The 18,431-nt window shown below is 44.8% G+C and overlaps 1 protein-coding gene across 1 annotated transcript in view; it reads left to right on the top strand.

Annotated features, from left to right (window-relative positions):
- RXRG (retinoid X receptor gamma) overlaps positions 1 to 11,828 on the top strand; it is a gene marked incomplete at both ends in the record, with an annotated part of 43,730 nt that extends 31,902 nt beyond the window's left edge. The window contains 6 exons of the mRNA XM_082615178.1: positions 630 to 790; positions 907 to 1,036; positions 2,336 to 2,468; positions 3,642 to 3,733; positions 5,000 to 5,105; positions 11,681 to 11,828. Coding sequence (XP_082471304.1) covers positions 630 to 790; positions 907 to 1,036; positions 2,336 to 2,468; positions 3,642 to 3,733; positions 5,000 to 5,105; positions 11,681 to 11,828 — 770 coding nt within the window. The remainder of the gene's footprint in view (positions 1 to 629; positions 791 to 906; positions 1,037 to 2,335; positions 2,469 to 3,641; positions 3,734 to 4,999; positions 5,106 to 11,680) is intronic.
- Between the last annotated feature and the right edge of the window lie 6,603 nt (positions 11,829 to 18,431).

Below are 18,431 nucleotides of genomic sequence, written 5' to 3'. Positions count from 1 at the left end.
CTTTGCCTGTGTACCCTTCCCCATCCCCCAACTCAGCTGCTGATTCTGAAATGTCATCTAGGTGACATTATTCCACCCTTTCGCTTACTAAATACCCACATGGCTCCCTGAAGATCTTCCCTGACAAGTCAGATCAGGTGATGCTGTGTTCAGGCCGGTGCACTAGGGGCAGACCTAATGGGACGTGAATGCCAAGGATGATGCACAGGATCTGACAGAGGGAGTTTTTAGAGTAATGTGCTTGTTACTTAACTATTGCATGCTCACGGTTTATTAGAGGTAGCAGGTGGAGGAAGGATAGGGGAGAGAGCATGCAAGGAGACAGTGGTTCATTAAAAGAAAGGGCAGAATTGGAGGTTATTAAAGCTTAAAAGGCACATTTCTTAGAGTGGTCACCATAATGAACTGGAAAAACTATGGACTGAAAAAACCCATAGTTTGGCACAGGCATAAGAAAACAGCTCAGCTCTGCTTTCTTGGTTTCATCTGTTAACATGACAGCATCTCTGATTCATTACCACCATGATGCCCATTTTACAGAGGAGGAAAATGAGGCTTAGGGATGTAATTAACTTTCCCACAGTTGTCCTGGGCATATGGTAACGTCTGCACGTCCTTGTCCCTGCCAGCTGTGCAAGAAGAAAGGCAGAGAAGCCGGGAGCGGGCTGAGAGTGAGGCAGAATGTGCCAGTAGTGGCCATGAAGATATGCCTGTGGAGAGGATTCTGGAGGCTGAACTTGCTGTTGAACCAAAGACAGAATCCTACGGTGACATGAACATGGAGAATTCGGTAGGTGGTCTTAGATCTCCATCTATCTCCCATTTCTTGGAGGGGGCTGGAGATGGGGAAGGAGTATGTTTGAGTCCTAGAACCTGTCCGTTCAGAGTACTTTGTTCCTTTTTTAGACAAATGACCCTGTCACCAACATATGCCATGCTGCTGACAAGCAGCTCTTTACTCTCGTTGAATGGGCCAAGCGTATTCCCCACTTCTCTGACCTCACCTTGGAGGACCAGGTCATTCTGCTCCGGGCAGGTAAGGGATACCAGGGCTCCTTTCTTCTTGGGTTGCCATTTTGAAATTACCCTTGGGATCCTAAAACAAGTGACCTGATGGAGCTGTAACCCATCCAAGCTGTGCACCTTGTTGAGACAGGATAACCCTATGCGAGGTTGTTCTTTTTTATATTATTGGTAAGCTCTGAAATTTGGATGGCCCTCCCCCAAAACTTTCATTTCCAAATGAAACACTGTTAATGGAGGAGTAAGACTCTTTTTCTTTTTTTTAATATTTAAATGTTCTCTTTTATACTTAACAAAATTTTTATTAGTTTCTACAGGCATTTTATTATCAGAGAAAAATAACTTTTTAAACACGCACATAATTTAAAAAACAAGGCATGTTTACAAGAAGGTGAGAATTTTCTATTTAATGAGATTTTTCTGTCCATTGGTCTCTTAAACTGCTTCCTAGAATCCTTTTAGTGACCAAGAAAGGCTCTTTTTCCATGCAAATTTTATGCAGCCATTATAATTTGCATTTAATTTTCAAAGACAGTTAAACAATTGTTATTCAGGACAATCTGAAGCTGTGCCTCATTACTGTTATGAAATTGGAAAATAGAGATATTCCCATTTCACAGGTGAACTAGGGGAAGCCAAAGATTTTTGCTCAGGCTTTTACTAGATGGATTCCAGGGTCCCTTCCTATTTTAAGATTCTACATGCTGTAATCTCTCTAGCCTCCCATTTCTGGGACACTGTGCAGTTGACATATGCCAAATCTCCTCTTTGTCATGGAGCCAGCAGGGAAATTTCATGAAGATTCGCTGAGCCTGGGGAGCCAGTCCACTTATTTCATCCCTATTAGATAATAAGCGATCCCTGAGTGTCAGTGGAAAGCTACATGCCGTGCTGGGTGCTACTAAACAACGCCTAAGAAGTAAAACTAGGTTGTGAGGTCCTGGGGGCAGACACTGCGGGGTATACTGGCTTTATCTACCATGGCAGATAACATAGTGACCATTACCCATTAAGTGTTCAATCCATATTTGTTGATGGACTGGAGGGAAAAAAAGAGTTCTTGTCCTCAAGCTGCCATCCTGGGCTGCATTGGGGAGACTGTGGGGGAGGAGCATACCCACGAGTCAGGGGACCCCAGTCTTACCCTTTGTTCCCTCACTAATTAGTGATGTCGTCTGGAACTAGTTTTTGACCTCCCTGGATTTCTGGTTCTGCTTTTATTCCAAAGGATAATAATACATGTCTCGGATGATTATCAATGAAGCAAGAGTGTGGTCAGGTTTCCCTCAAGGCCTCCTTCTTATTCTTGCAGGGTGGAATGAATTGCTGATCGCCTCCTTTTCCCACCGCTCGGTTTCTGTGCAGGATGGCATCCTTCTGGCCACGGGTTTACACGTCCACCGGAGCAGTGCCCACAGTGCTGGGGTTGGCTCCATCTTTGACAGGTGGCTCTATTCTGCTTCCGGCGCTTGTATGTGTTTGTGTATACATGTGTGCATGTGTGTGTGTACTTGTGGGTAGTGCTGGGATGTAGTATGGACAGCCCAATCAGCTGTACTGGCTGGAAGCAGAGACCCTTCAGCACATGAAAACATAAACCTGGAGAATGAGAAAGGGATTAAAAGAAATGGTAATCCAAGGAGATGGAGTCAGTCAGAGGCCAACAGAGTTGCTGGCAGATGAAAGACCCTATTATCCCTAAAGGTTTCCAGGGAAGAGACTGTATTATTGACATTACCTAGTAAGGTGGGAGTGGGGAGTTTGAACTGCTTATCCAAGGGGGCCTGGATGGGAATGAGGGTTTAGGATCTGACTTTAGGAACCTGGGAAAGATGAGCTGAGGTTTTTGTTGCTCTCTGCACCAGGGTCTCTGGAGGAATCCTGCTATAAGAGCGACAGCTTCAGTCTGGGATTCTGTGCCTTAAATGGTTCTAAAGGAAAATTAAGCCAGGTGATTTAAAGAGATGAGAGACGAATGGGTGGGTGAAAGGATGGAGAACTGGGAAAGGAAGAGTAAGATTGAAAATAGTCTCTCTGTCCAATGCCAGGGCCCTGTGGTCCCTTCCCAACCCTATCATAAATGGTCTTCCAGGGTCATGTGCATGCCCATCTAAGATGTCCCTACTCCTTCCCTGCCTTTTCCCACAACATGTTCCACATGGAGACCATCATGGTCTTCAGTTGACACCTCTTGATGGTGTCTAGAAATTTCTGCCCTGTCACGGAACGCCGTCCTTTGCGGTGTTCTTCCAGACATGCGATGCCCTCACCCTGCTTTGCCCGTTGCATTTCTGCCAATTCCCAAATCCTCTAGGCTGCCTTTCCAGCTCCCTCTCTGTGTTCACTGCCTCATCCTTGGTGCTCCCTGGGACTTTGATCATGGCAGTTATTGGCTTTGTGTTGCTGCTACGTATTGCTTCTGTGTCTGTTTCTTTAATTAAACTGTGAGCTCTTTGAGATCAGGGACTGTATCTTATTCATCTCTGTGCCCCTAGTACCTGGCGCATCTACTGGAAAATGGGGTGGGTACACAATAAATAGTTGTTGCATTCATTTTATCAGCCCTTGGCCTGGTATTCATGATTTTCTCATCACCTGCCATTGTTTGCTGTGAACAGAGTTCTGACTGAGCTGGTCTCCAAAATGAAAGACATGCAGATGGATAAGTCGGAGCTGGGGTGCCTACGAGCCATCGTGCTATTTAACCCAGGTGAGTATGTCGTGCTTAGCTCTCCTCCATGGTCGGCCCCCAGTGCTCTGATGTTCTCTAGTCCTCTAGCTCAGCAGAGACAGATAAGGGAGGACCAGGAGACCTATCCTTGGGAGGACAAAGAGTCAACTCTTCATGGCCTCTGCTCCTCGAGCCATCTTGAAAAGGGTCTCAAATGGGCGTGGAGTGTGCATGTTTGGGGGTAAGTGGGGAGGACGAGAGATGCCAGAGGGCTAGAGTAGTAGCAAAGAAGGCGGTAAAAAGTGGTCAGGTTCTACATATATTTTTAGGCAGAGCCAATGGGATTTGTTGATAGGGTGTGAAAGAAAGAGAGGTATTAAATATAATTCTTAGAATTTTTCATTTTGTTTTCTTGAACACTCGGAAAAACAGAGATTTCATTTACTGAAATGGCGGTTCAAAGGGTGGGTGGCTAGGAATCAGGACTTTGGACATGAGAATCTGAGATGGATAGTAAGCGTCCAAGAGTGGCTCTCCCGGAAGCAATTGTTTATGTGAGTCTGGATTTCAGAGAAGAGGCAGAACCAGAGATGTGCACTTGAGAGCTATCAGCCTAGACCTGGCATGCAAGGCTCTGAGACCGGGAGTAAATTAGAGGCATTACAGAGCAGAGGGCTGAGGGCTAAGCCCTGGGGCATGGTGATATTTAGAGGTTGCAGAGAAAAGGAAGAGCCAGCAAAGAAGCCTGAGAGGGGGCAGTGAGTCAGACAGGGACGAACCAAAGAGTAGTGTCCTGGGGGGCCCAGGGAGGAAAAGCGTTTCAAGAAGGAGGAAGTGATCAGCTTCTTCAGATGCTGCTGTGGGCCAAGAAAGATGAGTATTCAGAATTACATAGTAATTGAGGCATATGCTTCATCTCCTGAATTAGGTGGTCTGTTAATTGATGCAGGATGTGGATCTGTCGGGTTTTTGTACCCCATCTCTTTATTCAGTCCATGCTTAGCACATAGTAAGCACTCAATAAATGTGTGAAGGTAGTATTTCTAGAATGGCCCGGATAAAAGAAAACTCTCCTCCTTGGAGTCAGCCGTGCGTACCTTTGCTCCAAGAGTTTATTGGGTAGATTGGGCACAGGAAGGAGGTGTGAGGGCACAAAGGGCTGGCTTTGTGTATTTCACAATGTCCCCCATCCAGCGTGTCTCTCGTAACTCTGCGGGAGGTGGCCTGTGTGAATGGGGACAGACTCTGTAGAAGGGTGTCCCGCAGAGGTGTGTAAGGAGAGGTTGAATCAGCTGTCTTTTTCAGATGCCAAGGGTCTATCCAACCCCTCTGAGGTGGAGACTCTGCGAGAGAAGGTTTATGCCACCCTCGAGGCCTACACCAAGCAGAAGTACCCGGAACAACCAGGCAGGTGAGGGAGTCCTGGAAGAATGGTAACAACCGCAGCAACTCTTCTGATCTGCCATTAATGAATGGCGACATGCAGCAGGCACTGTCTAGATTTTTTCACAACCATCTCAAAGCTACTCAGACACTGGCTCCATGAAACTGGAGGTCTCGTCCGTCTTGTTCACCCACTGTTCACCACTTTGGCATCAGAGCTTAACAATTAGTATTCATCTTTAAATGTTGAATGAACACCCCAGTGAACGAACGATGGTGGGAATCCTTAGCTCCAATTTCTAAAGAGGCCCCAAGGCTGAGAAAGGAACCTTGCCCGGGGTCACAGAGCTGGTGCATGGTGGGGCAGGTTGTGAACCCAAGTTTGTCTGATTTCGAAGAGCTTGTGCTTTTCAGTGTGACTGCATTGCTTTCTGCTTTGCCCTCATGGAAGCCCCCCTGCAGTAAAAGGTACAGGCTTTGGTACCCAAGAGAGGTGACCACTGGCCCTGAGGGTGCCATCTGTAGCTTCTGGCAAGGTCCTGGGTCTGGGCTTCTTGTCTGAAAAGGAAGACATGGGTCAGAGGATCTCTGAGGCCATCTACCAGTATTCCTGAGTGGTTAAAAAATCCTTTTCCCAAATGTTTCCCCCAAATACCGCTGAATAAAAGTTTTCCTCCTCCACTAACTCTAGTTAAAAAGAGAGAATATGATCCTCAAACCTCACAGAAAATGGAAAATGAAACTTGAAAAAAAAACTTCTTTAAAGGCATGAGTTTGTTTTTAGGATTAATTACCTATGCTCCCAATTCTCACTGATGACTTTTATTCCTCTGTGGAGTCTAATTTCCATTAGCCCATTTTTCCTGGATCATAAGCCACTATCTCTCAGTTGTCCAGAAGAGGCTGAGCTCGTTTTTTATCACAGGCAATGAATGCATCTGTGTGAGTGGGGTCCAGCCAGTTGATACAATGTGTGTAGGCCTTGTGTGTTATGGAGACTAAGCTGTGACAACAGACTTCCCAAATATCAATAGTTGAACACAAGTTTACTTCTTCCTCACAAATCAGTCCTGGATGGGTAATCAGTCTAGTGTGGTGGCTTTCTTCCACACCATCGCTTAGGGACCCAGGCTCCTTCCTTCCTGGGGTTACACCATGTTGCCGAGTCTCATTGTTTTTTGTTTTTTGTTTTTTTTTGCGGTACGCGGGCCTCTCACTATTGCGGCCTCTCCCATTGCGGAACACAGGCTCCAGATGCGCAGGCTCAGCGTCCATGGCTCATGGGCCTAGCCGCTCCGCGGCATGTGGGATCCTCCCAGACCAGGGCACGTACCCGTGTCCCCTGCATCAGCAGGTGGACTCTCAACCACTGCGTCACCAGGGAAGCCCTCTCATTGTGTTTTGTATGCTGATGGTGGAAGGGAAAGAGGAGAGGGAGCACACAGGTGAGGCTATATGGGCAACACATTGACGTGGAAAGGGTACCCCCTCCCTTTACTCACTTCCATTGGCTAAAACTTGGTCACATGGACCAGCTAGCCAAGGAGATTGGAGAATGTGTGCAGCTGGATGCCAAGGAAGAAGGGGAGAATGGATTTTGATAGGCACCTGGCAGTCTCTCCTACATCTGAAATGGGTGAGATTGAAAGAGCCCTACCCAACAAGCAAGGCCTGGCTGCCAGCATCAGCTCAGCTTCTGGCCAATGAGAGCTGACTGAAAGCCCTGTGCTGGATGACATCCACCGAATCTCCCAGCTGTAAGGCAGCATTACTCATGTTTGTGTGTGTGTGTATGTGTGTGCACATATTGTGTGCAGGGCATTAGAACTAGGAAGGCTCATATTCATCCTTTTCCTGGACTTGGCTCTAGGTAGTGCTGTTTACCTCTTTAAAAAACAGAACTCTTGGGCTTCCCTGGTGGCGCAGTGGTTGAGAGTCTGCCTGCTGATGCAGGGGACACGGGTTCATACCCCGGTCCGGGAAGATCCCACATGCCGCAAAGCAGCTGGGCCCGTGAGCCATGGACGCTGAACCTGCGCGTCCAGAGACTGTGCTCCGCAATGGGAGAGGCCACAACAGTGAGAGGCCCGCGTATCACAAAACAAACAAACAAACAAACAAACAAAAACATAGAACTCATTTTTTTTTTACAGCTTTACTGGAGTATAATTGCTTCACAATGGTGTGTTAGTTTCTGCTGTATAACGAAGTGAATCAGTTATACATATACATATGTTCCCATATCCCTTCCCTCTTGTGTCTCCCTCCCTCCCACCCTCCCTATCCCACTCCTCCAGGCGGTCGCAAAGCACCAAGCTGATCTCCCTGTGCTATGCAGCTGCTTCCCACTAGCTATCTACCTTATGTTTGGTACTGTATATATGTCCATGCCTCTCTCTCGCTTTGTCACAGCTTACCCTTCCCCCTTCCCATATCCTCAAGTCCATTCTCTAGTAGGTCTGTGTCTTTATTCCTGTTTTATCCCTAGGTTCTTCATGACATCTTTTTTTTTCTTAAATTCCATATATATGTGTTAGCATACGGTATTTGTCTTTCTCTTTCTGACTTACTTCACTCTGTATGACAGACTCTAGGTCTATCCACCTCATTACAAATAACTCAGTTTTGTTACAGAACTCTTTTTTATCTTATTATAAAAGCCAAGCATGCTTTGGTAGGAAATAAGGAAAATGTTTTTAAATAAATAGGGTAATATAAACTGATTGTAAATTTGGGAGGTATATTTCTTTCTAGCAGCTTTGTGTATCAATGTATGTATACATAGAAATGTATATTTACAGATCTGAAATCATATGGTTTGGTGTATTATTTTGCTTCATTAGCTATTTTAGGCATTTTATCAGATATTGAAAAGTACAAAATTCTTATTTTCAATGCTTTTGTAATATTTCACAGGATGGCTGTAGCCTAATGTATCTAGTCATCACTCTGTGGTTGACATTTAGATTGTTTCTAATGAATAACACTTTAAAAACTTTGGAACTTGCCTGTTTTCCCAAGAAGGGGACTGCCAGGGGCCTGGGCAGCCCCCAGGCACTAGGCAGAGATGCCGACACTTGTTGCCTGGCCCAGGGCAGGGCCTGGGAATTCAGGGAGGGAGTGCAGGGACTGGGCCCCTGCATGTCCCTTGGGTGCATCCAGTACAGCCCGGACAGCGGGTGACCACCCTGAAGCTGAGCAGGTCCATCAGGGATGTCACTTGGCTCAACCAGGTGGGCAAGTGTGCCGAAGGCTGGTCGCCTCTCGTTTGCAGAAAGTGGTTGAGGGGGTTCCTGGTGGCACACAGCCCTGTCAAGGCCGTTTTCTTGGTGGTGGAGGGCTGCCACTCCGTGGAGACTTTTCAGAAGTACACCTCACAGGGGCGAGTTCTGCTTCCTCTAGCCAGAAGCAGAGATCAAAACTCAGGAGGGGGCAGAGCTTGCAGGAACCTTCTCTCTCTCACACAGCAGGTGCCTTCAGAGGCTGTGAGTCCCCCTTGTTGCCAAACATGTGAGCGAGGAAGGCGACGGCCGCCCTGTGGCTATGGCTATTAGCGGGTGTGTTTATTTCTATATCCTGATATTAGCTCCCAAACCTGGGACAGACAGCAAAGACAGCAGTCTTGTGGTTAGCATTTTTAAAAATTATTTTATTGAAGTATAGTTGATTTACAATGTGTTAATTTCTGCTGTGTAGCACAGTGATTGTTTTATATATATATATACATATATATATATATATACATTCTTTTTCATATTCTTTTTATTATAGTTTATCACAGGGTGTTGAATATAGTTCCCTGTGCTATACAGTAGGCCCTTGCTGTTTATCCATTCTATATATAATAGTTTGCATCTAGAATGGTTAGCATTTTACACATTGTAAAACTTTGGCATTTTTAGAGTAAAAAAATACATTTTCAGAGCTAATGTCAGCCTAACTTCACATTTTATAAAGAAGCCATTTTGTTTGCCTAATTACAGAAACCTCTTTCGTGGCAGGGCCTTGACCAGGAGCTCAGCCTCCTTGTTCTTATCTAACGGTGATACCATTCAGATGCACTCAGAGGCTTCCTTTTTTTTTTTCCACATCGAGAGGCCTGTGGTATCTTAGTTCCCTGACCAGGGATCAAACCTGTGCTCCCTGCAGTGGAAATACACAACCCTAACCACTGGACAGCCAGGGAAGTCCCACTTAGAGGCTTTCTAATCAAACGTTTTGAAGGTGTGTGTTGGCCTTGGTATAGACCTTTAATTTTTCCATGTAGGGAGGTAATTCTTACCTTTTTAGATGGTGCCACTCTGTTCTTCTTATATTGCCACATTTCCTTAAAACTTCTTTTGGCATGAATATAGGCCTATATGCATTTTCGAGGAGTATTAAAACTCCAATTTGAAAACTTCTTGTGAAATAATGTTGTGACGGCCAGTGAAGATCCGGCCCAACCGGAAGTTGCTGATTTAAGGCCACCATGACTAACAAGATTTCGATTCCTGTACTTTTTATTGGAAATTGTGATTAGAGTGATTTGATTTCCAGTCATTATCAGTAATAACATTAAAAATAAGCTTCACTGGCAAAAAGGATTTTGAGAGATGAAGAAGGACCACCGAAGCATGTTGGAAATGTGGAAGATTGAGGAGCCTGAAAAGGACTCTGTATGTGTGAGGCTAATTCCTTCACACACTAGTCTCTTTCCCTTTGGTAAGCCTTACAACTAAGGTCCTTAATTATAGAAGAGTGTGTGTGTGTGTGTGTGTGTGTGTACACATGCATTTGTGTGTGTGGGTGTACCAGTGTGTGAGGGCAGGTGAGAATGGAGGAGAATGTGTGTGTATACTTTTACACATGTGAATATGTGCAAGCTCATGTGTGTGAGGGTGTATAAGAGTGCGAGTGAATGTGTGTGCACACGTGTGTGTATGTGTGAGAGTGGTGAGGGTATGTGTGTGCACATGTGTGGGAGGCATATGTGAGTGTGTGTGTATGCATGGGTGTGGGTATTATCTCTCCAGACTGTGGGCCCCTCAGGGGTGAAGGCTACTATTTTCTGTCTCTCTCTCTTCCTAACTGAAAGGTAAGCACATCCATGTTGCTGCAAATGGCATTATTTCATTATTTTTTATGGTTGGGTAATATTCCATTGTGTGTGTGTGTGTGTGTGTGTGTGTGTGTGTGTGTATACACACACACCCCGCATCTTTTTTATCCATTCGTCTGCTGATGGACATTTAGGTTGCTTCCATGACCTGGCTATTGTAAACAGTGCTGCAGTGAACATTGGGGTGCATGAATCTTTTTGAATTAGAATTTTCTCCGGATATACGCCCAGGAGTGGGATTGCTGGATCATATGGTAGCTCTATTTTTAGTTTTTTAAGGAACCTGCATACTATTCTCTGTAGTGGCTAGAGATCATCATACTAAGTGAAGTAAATCAGACAGAGAAAGACAAATATATGACACTGATTATATGTGGAATCTAAAAAATTGATATAAATGAACTTATTTACAAAACAGAAATAGACTCACAGACATAGAAAAGAAATTATGGTTACCAAAGTTGAAAGGGGGCGGAGGGATAAATTAGGAGTTTGGGATTCAAATATACACACTACTATATATAAAATAGACAACCAACAAGGACCACTATATAGCACAGGGAACTATATTCAATATCTTGTAATAACCTATAATGGAAAAGAATCTAAAAAAGAATATATATATGTATATATATATATATATATATATATATATATATATATATATATATATATATATATAATGGAGTCACTTTGCTGTACACCTGAAACTAACACAACATTGTAAATCAACTATATTTCAATAAAAATTTTCAAAAAATTTAGAAAAGAAAGTCACTTAGACAAAAAAATTAAAAAAAATAAACAAAACAAAATAAAAGTGAGCACAGACTACGAAGCTGATGTACATAGTGGTTATAAATGGGTAACAGAAATGTGGTAACTGAGGCACATTGAGGTTGCATTGCTTAAAGTAAGTGTGGTATGAGGAAAAGCATAGTCTGGCGAGGAGATGAGAACTGCTGGTCCGGAGAGTGGGGGGCTCTTCCTGGATCCCAGAACCTATCTCACTGCCTGGTGCGTGGTTTGTACACAAACACATTCAGCCAGTGGTGAGAGACCCTGTGGATTCTGCACATCTGCTGTGCTGTGCTGTTCTAAATGCTTTGGCCAATCTTCCCAGGAATCCCCAGGCACAGAGAATGTAAGGAACACCAGCTGGTTAGGGTTGGAGATGTGAGTCAGCATCAGTAGGCTAGCTCTTCCTCTCGCCCACCACGAATGGGGGTGCTGAGGGCAATTCTGGGATGTGGCCACATAATTCAAGAGATTCTCAAGAGGTCACAGGATCCAACTTCCACCTTTAAGAAGCATAACAAGACCTCTAGCCTATTTCTGAAGCTCTCCAGGATTACAGATTCTCCAACTGCCTTAGTCTCCCCAACCAGGCTCTTTCTTCTAATCACAGATTGGTGAAGAAGACCAAGTGAGCTGCCTCATGCCAGCAGCTGCCCCGTGCATGCTGGTTCCCCAGTTCTTAATGTCTCCTTGCTTCTCCACAGGTTTGCCAAGCTGCTGCTGCGCCTCCCAGCCTTGCGCTCCATCGGCTTGAAATGCCTGGAGCACCTCTTCTTCTTCAAGCTCATCGGGGACACACCCATTGACACCTTCCTAATGGAGATGTTGGAGACCCCACTGCAGATCACCTGAGCCTCACCAGCCATGGTCTCCTACACAGGACTAGTCAGGGCAGGTGTGTGTGGACCACCCCCCTGCACACGTTCCTCCACCCCCCACCCCCAACCCTTCCTGTTCCCCAAACGTGATGCTTATAATAAAGAAACCTTTCTACACATGCGACTTTTATAGGTGGAGTTTTGTATAGTTTTGTTTTGTTAACAGTAACCCTTCTTTGCTACCTAAGGGGCTGGGGATCTTTCTGGAAGTTCTTGGGAAAACTAACCAAGCCTCTGTACATATAATTAGTTTAAATTATTTTTTCACTTGCATTGGAAAGCCAATGACCAAATAATAAAGTAATATATGTGATATTGGCACTGCTTGGAGCATGGGGTGAATTATTGTGCAGCAGGGCAGTTATCTCAGATGTGGGAGGAAAGGTATGGGGGGTTAGGAATGGGGGCTGGGGCTGGGGTCCTGAAACAATAAATCCCATAGTTAGATACCCCATGTCTAAGCTGGGCACAGCTAGCTTTGCCTCAGGGTAGCCCCTGGAGAGATTGGGAAGAAACATTGTCTTTCAGAGCCAGCTTGGTTTTTTGTTTGTTTGTTTGTTTTTTGCTCTTTTCCTCCTAAGAATAATGAGTACTAACAGCCTTGTCCTGACGGGGTAATGGAGTATAAGGGCAAGAGTAGATGCTCTTTTGTTTTTAATTTTTATTTTATATTGGAGCATAGTTGATTAACAATGTTGTGTTAGTTTCAGGTGTACAGCAAAGTGATTCAGTTATACATACACATGTATCTATTCTTCTTCAAATTCTTTCCTATTTAGGTTAGAGAAGATGTGCTCTTGAAGGGGGAAGACACAGGTCCTGGGAGTGGGTGGGAGGTGGTAATGGTAAAGGAATGGACTTTCTGTCCTTAACTAGCAACAATAACAAAAAGACCAGAGTGCACCAAATTTGTTTTCCATCATTATCTAACTATATGTAGCCTGTTCTTAACAAGTTACTGACCAGAGACATATTAATACGTCTTTTGTTACCCAAACGTTGTTGACCGGAGTGTTTCAATATTCACTTACATAACAAATTGCTGGCCACAGGCATTAGTTTCTGCAAAAATCCCCTGGTCAATAATGTGTTAAAAGGGGAAGAGAGAAAAGCTCTTCCAGCTTCTAGCCTATGATCACCTAGTGTCTTAGAGCCCTGCTGTCTGCTGGACAGTGAGCTCCCTGAGGGTAGAAATTGTGTCTAACTGACATCACAGCCAGCCTATACAGCCCATCTTGTTCAAGTCACCCTCCTGCCATCTGCAGAAACAGGACTTAATGGATACACAATTCTATGCCCCTTAGGGTTGTAGAGTATACAACCTGAACAGCTGCACATGGCTTACCTTCTTCATACCACCAGAACCTGACCTGGGGTCTGGCATGCAGTAGGCACATAGTAAAAGTGTGTTGTTGAATTGGGTTCCACACGACTGGAAAGAATTCCCTAAAGGTTTTTTTGATGGCAGCTGCGTCATTCCGCATCAGCAAGTTGTCCTCTCAGAAAAACCCCAGGGCTAACTCTCCAGTCCAAATATATTCATCAGTGATCATGCAATTTTGAAGAAATAAAAATTGCTTTATTCCTGTGAAAGAAAAGTTTAGGGATCCCTTAGACTTGGACATTAAGCAATGGAATTAAAATCAATTATGCTGTTTTTTTCCATTTGTTTTTTCATCTGCATTTGTTTGTGAACCATGATGAAAATGATTGGGGTGGGAGGAGACTGGAATTTAATGCTGGGCTCCCTGACCTCTTCCCTCTGCCAGCATAACTCACTGGACACCTTCAGCTGCCTTATAGGTAACATGGGGCTTCCATGGAAACCCATCATGCCCCAGGTGTGGTAACCCTAGTTCCATTCCAATATCTGATCCCTTCCTCACTGAACCCTAGCTCTTGCCTGGAGCAAAATTCAGGCTGATGAATGCCCAGCAGGGCGTCTGAACATAGATCACGTGGTGTCTCCTGGAATTGCTGCCACAGAACCCTCTGAGCTAGGCAGGAGCTGGGCAGGCATCTCTCCCCAGGCTGGTCCCATGACATTCGGGGTCCCTAAGGCCACCTCCTTCCTGACCTGGTCCCCCTCACACTCCAGGATGAGCAACTGAGTGAATGTTCAATATTCTTTAAGGCTCTGATCCACAGCAGCCACAAGAAGCTTCTAGAGCCTACAACCCTGAAGAGAGACTTTCCTCATTCAGCTCACGTCACCAACTAGAGAAGTCAGCTCATGGAGAGAACAGATTGTCCCAGCAATGCTGATTAATGTTCCCTGAGACTCACAGCCCCATACTCCCCAGGCTGACTTACACAGGTAACAAAATCAGGGGAGTCAGTCTTGTGTTCCCAAGAGTTCTCATGGAGCCGGAACCCAAGGCTCCGGGGTGAAGAGTATGGATTCTGGACACAGCCAGCCAGAGCCTGGCTCCTGGATCCACCTGCTGGTGGTCTTGTGTTTGGAAGGAAGTTGTTTCACCTTTCTGGCTCTTCTTTCTTTCCCTTATTTGCAAACATCAGATAATAATACCCACCTCGTAAGGATAAAAGATAAAAAGATGCAGGAAGCCCAGTGTAAGAGCATGTATGTGCCTTGGCACAAGACATACTTGAGTTTGAGTCCTGACTTTGCCATTCGTGATGGACATCAGTCTTGCCAAGCCTCAGTGACCTGATCTGTAAGTTGGGATAATTATACTCTTTGCCTCAGGATTCTTGCCAAGATGATATAGATAATGTGTGCAAAGCTTTTATCATAGTATCTGCCATAGAAGATGGGCAAAAGTATTAGTTAATTTTCTTCTGAAGTGTGAGATTGTAGTTAAAACTTAATCTCTGGCTCTGAGATTACAGAACATTCTATTCCACATTCTGGTCAGGATCATCCAAAGTACTGTGCAAAGAATCAAACCATTCTGGTTTCTAGTTTTGGTTTAACACCTGTATTCTAGTTTGTATGTTCATAAGTAAAATGGGACTAAGGCCCCACTTACCTATCCATGCTGACACTACACATCACATGGGAGAGCCTTGTGTGAGCTGCAAAGGCTACACAATTGGAAGAGGTTTGGAAACTGTAGAGCCTATGTTCTGAGTTACACGCTGGAAACTAGTTTAGGATGTTGCCGTGGTTATAAGCAAGGGCTCTGGAGTCAGCCCAGCGGCTTCCGTTAAAATCCCATCTCTGATCACTGAGTGACCTTTGGCACGTGACTTAACCTCCTGGAACTTAGTTTTTGCAAACTTAGACTTTGTAAACTGGGAATAATAATATTACCTCTTCACAGGGCTTATTGAGAGATTTAAGTGAGGGGATCTATGAGACACACAGCACATGGTCAGCTCTCAATTAATTTCTGTTACAGTACCTATTATTACTGATCCAGATATTTTCTACAGGATTCCTGCTCTGAAAAGAAAGTCCTAGACTCCATGGAAAACCCCCTCTCCACTTCTCTCCTCTGCACACTTATTCTTCAGCCTGATAGCTCCCCATATTAGCCTCCTCCTCTGTGTTTACACTTCATCAGTGAAACACAGTCCCCTACCTTCCTCAGATGGTGGCTGTGGAAATGGGTGAGATAATGTAATGTATGTAATGTTGTACATTATGAGGGGTTATTAAAAAGATGTCACTTGCACAGCAAGCATTTCTTGGCCTTGGCCACTCCTGTTCATATCATTCAGTGAAACTAATCAAATGATATTTGATGATAATGTTATGTTACTTCCTTGCTCAAAAACTTTCAAAGACTTCCTTTTTTCTGTTAGGCAGTAGTTCTCATCAGGAGGCAATTTTGCTACCTCCCTGCCCCCCAGGGGATGGGAGGTTTAACAATGTCTGAAGAGATTGTCACAACGGGGGTGGGGAGATCTATTGGGTAGATGCCAGGGATGCTGCTAAACATCTATGACACACGGGGCAGCCCCCTACAACAAAGAACTATCAGCCCCAAAATGTCAATCGTGCTGACAGTGGGACTCTGCCCTCAAGCATCACTAATGGAACAGAAAACGGAATGGAATTTTCCTATTGTTTTACAATTTTGGCTCAAGCCCCAAGGTGAGGCCAGGAGGTCCCCTCATAGTCTAAAGAGGAACTACGAGATGCTTCCACACAGGACTTATTAAGATAGATGAGCTGATGTATGCTATTTGTGGGAATGCAAATTGGTGCAGCCACTGTGGAAAACAGTTTGGAGGTTCCTCAAAAATTTAAAGATAGAACTACCATATGACCCAGCAATTCCACTCCTGGGTATATATCAGTAAAAAACAAAAACACTAATTTGAAAAGATATATGCACCCCAGTGTTCATGGCAGCATTATTTACAACAGCCAAGGTATGGAAGCAACCCGAGTGTCCATCAACAGATGAATGGTTAAAGAAGGTGTGGTATATATACAGTGGAATACTACTCGCCATAAAAAGGAATGAAATTTTGCATATGAAGCAACATGGATGGACTTGGAGGGCATTATGCTAAGTGAAATAAGTCAGACAGAAAAAGACAAATACTGTATGATATCATTTACATGTGGAACCTAAACTAAAACAAACTAGTGAATATAACAAAAAAGAAGCAGACTCACAGATATAGGGAACAAACTAGTGGCTACCTGTGGCTGTGGCAGGGAGCGGGGCAATACAGGGGTAAGGGATTAAGAGATGCAAACTATTGGGTATAAAATAAGCTACAAATATTAATTGTACAGCACAGGGAATAGAGCCAATATTTTATAATAACTATAAATGGAGTATAACCTTTAAAATTTGTGAAACACTATATTGTACACATGTAACTTACATAATATTGTACAGCAACTATACTTTAATAAAAGAAAAAAAATGTTGAGCTGATTCTGTGACTTTTACCCTATACTTCCTGAGCCAATATTCATAGAGGATTGAAATTTAAGAATAAGGGGTACTCGGGGGCAATGCTGTGGCTTTACCCCACCCCTTCAGGGGGCCCAGGAGAGGCAAGGGACCCTGATACCCAAGCCAAGTGAAGGGGACAGAAAAGAACCCCTTCACTGAGACTGGATGCAGGTACCTATGAGAAGGGGAGGCTGGTCCCTCATTCCTGGCTGGATGCTTGCTGAGTGACAGAAACACAGAGCCACATTGATGGGGGTGATAGAGTGGTTGGAGAGGAGATACCTGTGAACATACAGACTGATGCCTTCTTCTTGACTAGAGCACTCTGAAGACAGGAGTCCATCTTGAGGGTGATGGTGGGGTAGAGAGACAGGGCAGCAGTGCATGCCTTATCCCCCGTACTTGGTATGGTCAGGATGCGTTATTTTCTTTCAGTCAAGTGAATATCCTGGAAGTCATGCTTAGAATACCCTAAAGGTACCAAGTTCAAGGGAACGGCCAGTCAATTTCAAGTGACCCCCTTAGTAAGAGGCCACTGGTTGAACTCCTATGGGCAGTGACTAAGGGTCAAATAGAGTTTGACATCGTCTCAAACTGGAGGCCAAGCTGAGCATGCATTGGCCATACCTGGTTCCTGGGCAGCGTAACATCCCAGCGGGGCCTCTTGAAGAACTCACATATGCCCCTAACAAGAGACATCTGGCGGGGACTTGCTACACGAAGGCACTGATAGCACTCCATTCTTAAGAACTTTCTTAAGAACTTTCCCTGTCTTCCCATCCTTCCTCCAGGGCCCCGATTCCCTGGTGGAGAGAGAGAAGGAAGACCCAGGAGAGGAAGGAGGGAGAAAGGTGGAGGAAGAGTGAAAGAATAGTCCTCACCTTCCTCCCAGAGCAGGTCTCTGGGCCAGCGGTCAGGCCAATGGGAAGGGACTTTGAATTCAGTGTAAGACTGAAGTTCAGATTCGACTGGATGTTTTAACGACCAAAGTGAAATGTTCTAAGCATTGCCTGAGGCACCATCAATGGGCAAAGAAAGGAGATACCACAGGGCAGTTTGGAGGCTGTAGCTGGAAGAAAGAAAGCCCTTTCCTGTCTATATCCCACTGACATTAGAGGCTTCACAGTACCACCGCACTGGTCAAAACTGGGGCCAGGCCTGCACCACCTTGACTCTGCCTTCTTTGGTTGCCTTGGCAATGCCATGCCCACTTTCCCCTTGGAGTCAGCCCAGATGGCCCATCTGAGCCCTTCAGCTGAGTGCATCAGCTGTAATGATTTCATTTCACTTCTGAGATGAGCCAAGGCTTTCTAGCAGGAAAATCAAGGTCCCCCAAGGCTAGGTCCCAAGGCAAAACTTGCCAGTTTTCTCTTTCTTACACGTCGCCCAGCGCTCACTTCCCCCCAGTGTAATCTTTCTCCAACAACCTGCTGACTATGTCTTTGCTGACTATGTCTTGCTGATAATAGAAGACTATTGTCTTCTCTGCCTGGCACGACTTCTGCACCAGTTGCACTTATCCAAGGCCTACTCATCCTCTAAGGCCAGCTCAAATGCAACAACCCTAGGAAGCTTGCCCTGGTCTCTCTGTCTTTGTAATTTTATCGTTATTTGGGGCCTCCACTTTGATTATAATAACATGGTGTTCTGCATTATTGGCCATTTGTATGTACTATCCACTTTACTTGTAAACT

This window comes from Mesoplodon mirus (genome assembly GCF_964341445.2).
Source record: "Mesoplodon mirus genome assembly, chromosome: 3".
NCBI lineage: Eukaryota > Metazoa > Chordata > Mammalia > Artiodactyla > Ziphiidae > Mesoplodon > Mesoplodon mirus.
Note: the sequence above shows the minus strand (reverse complement) of the source record. Positions and strands in the feature narration are given on the sequence as shown.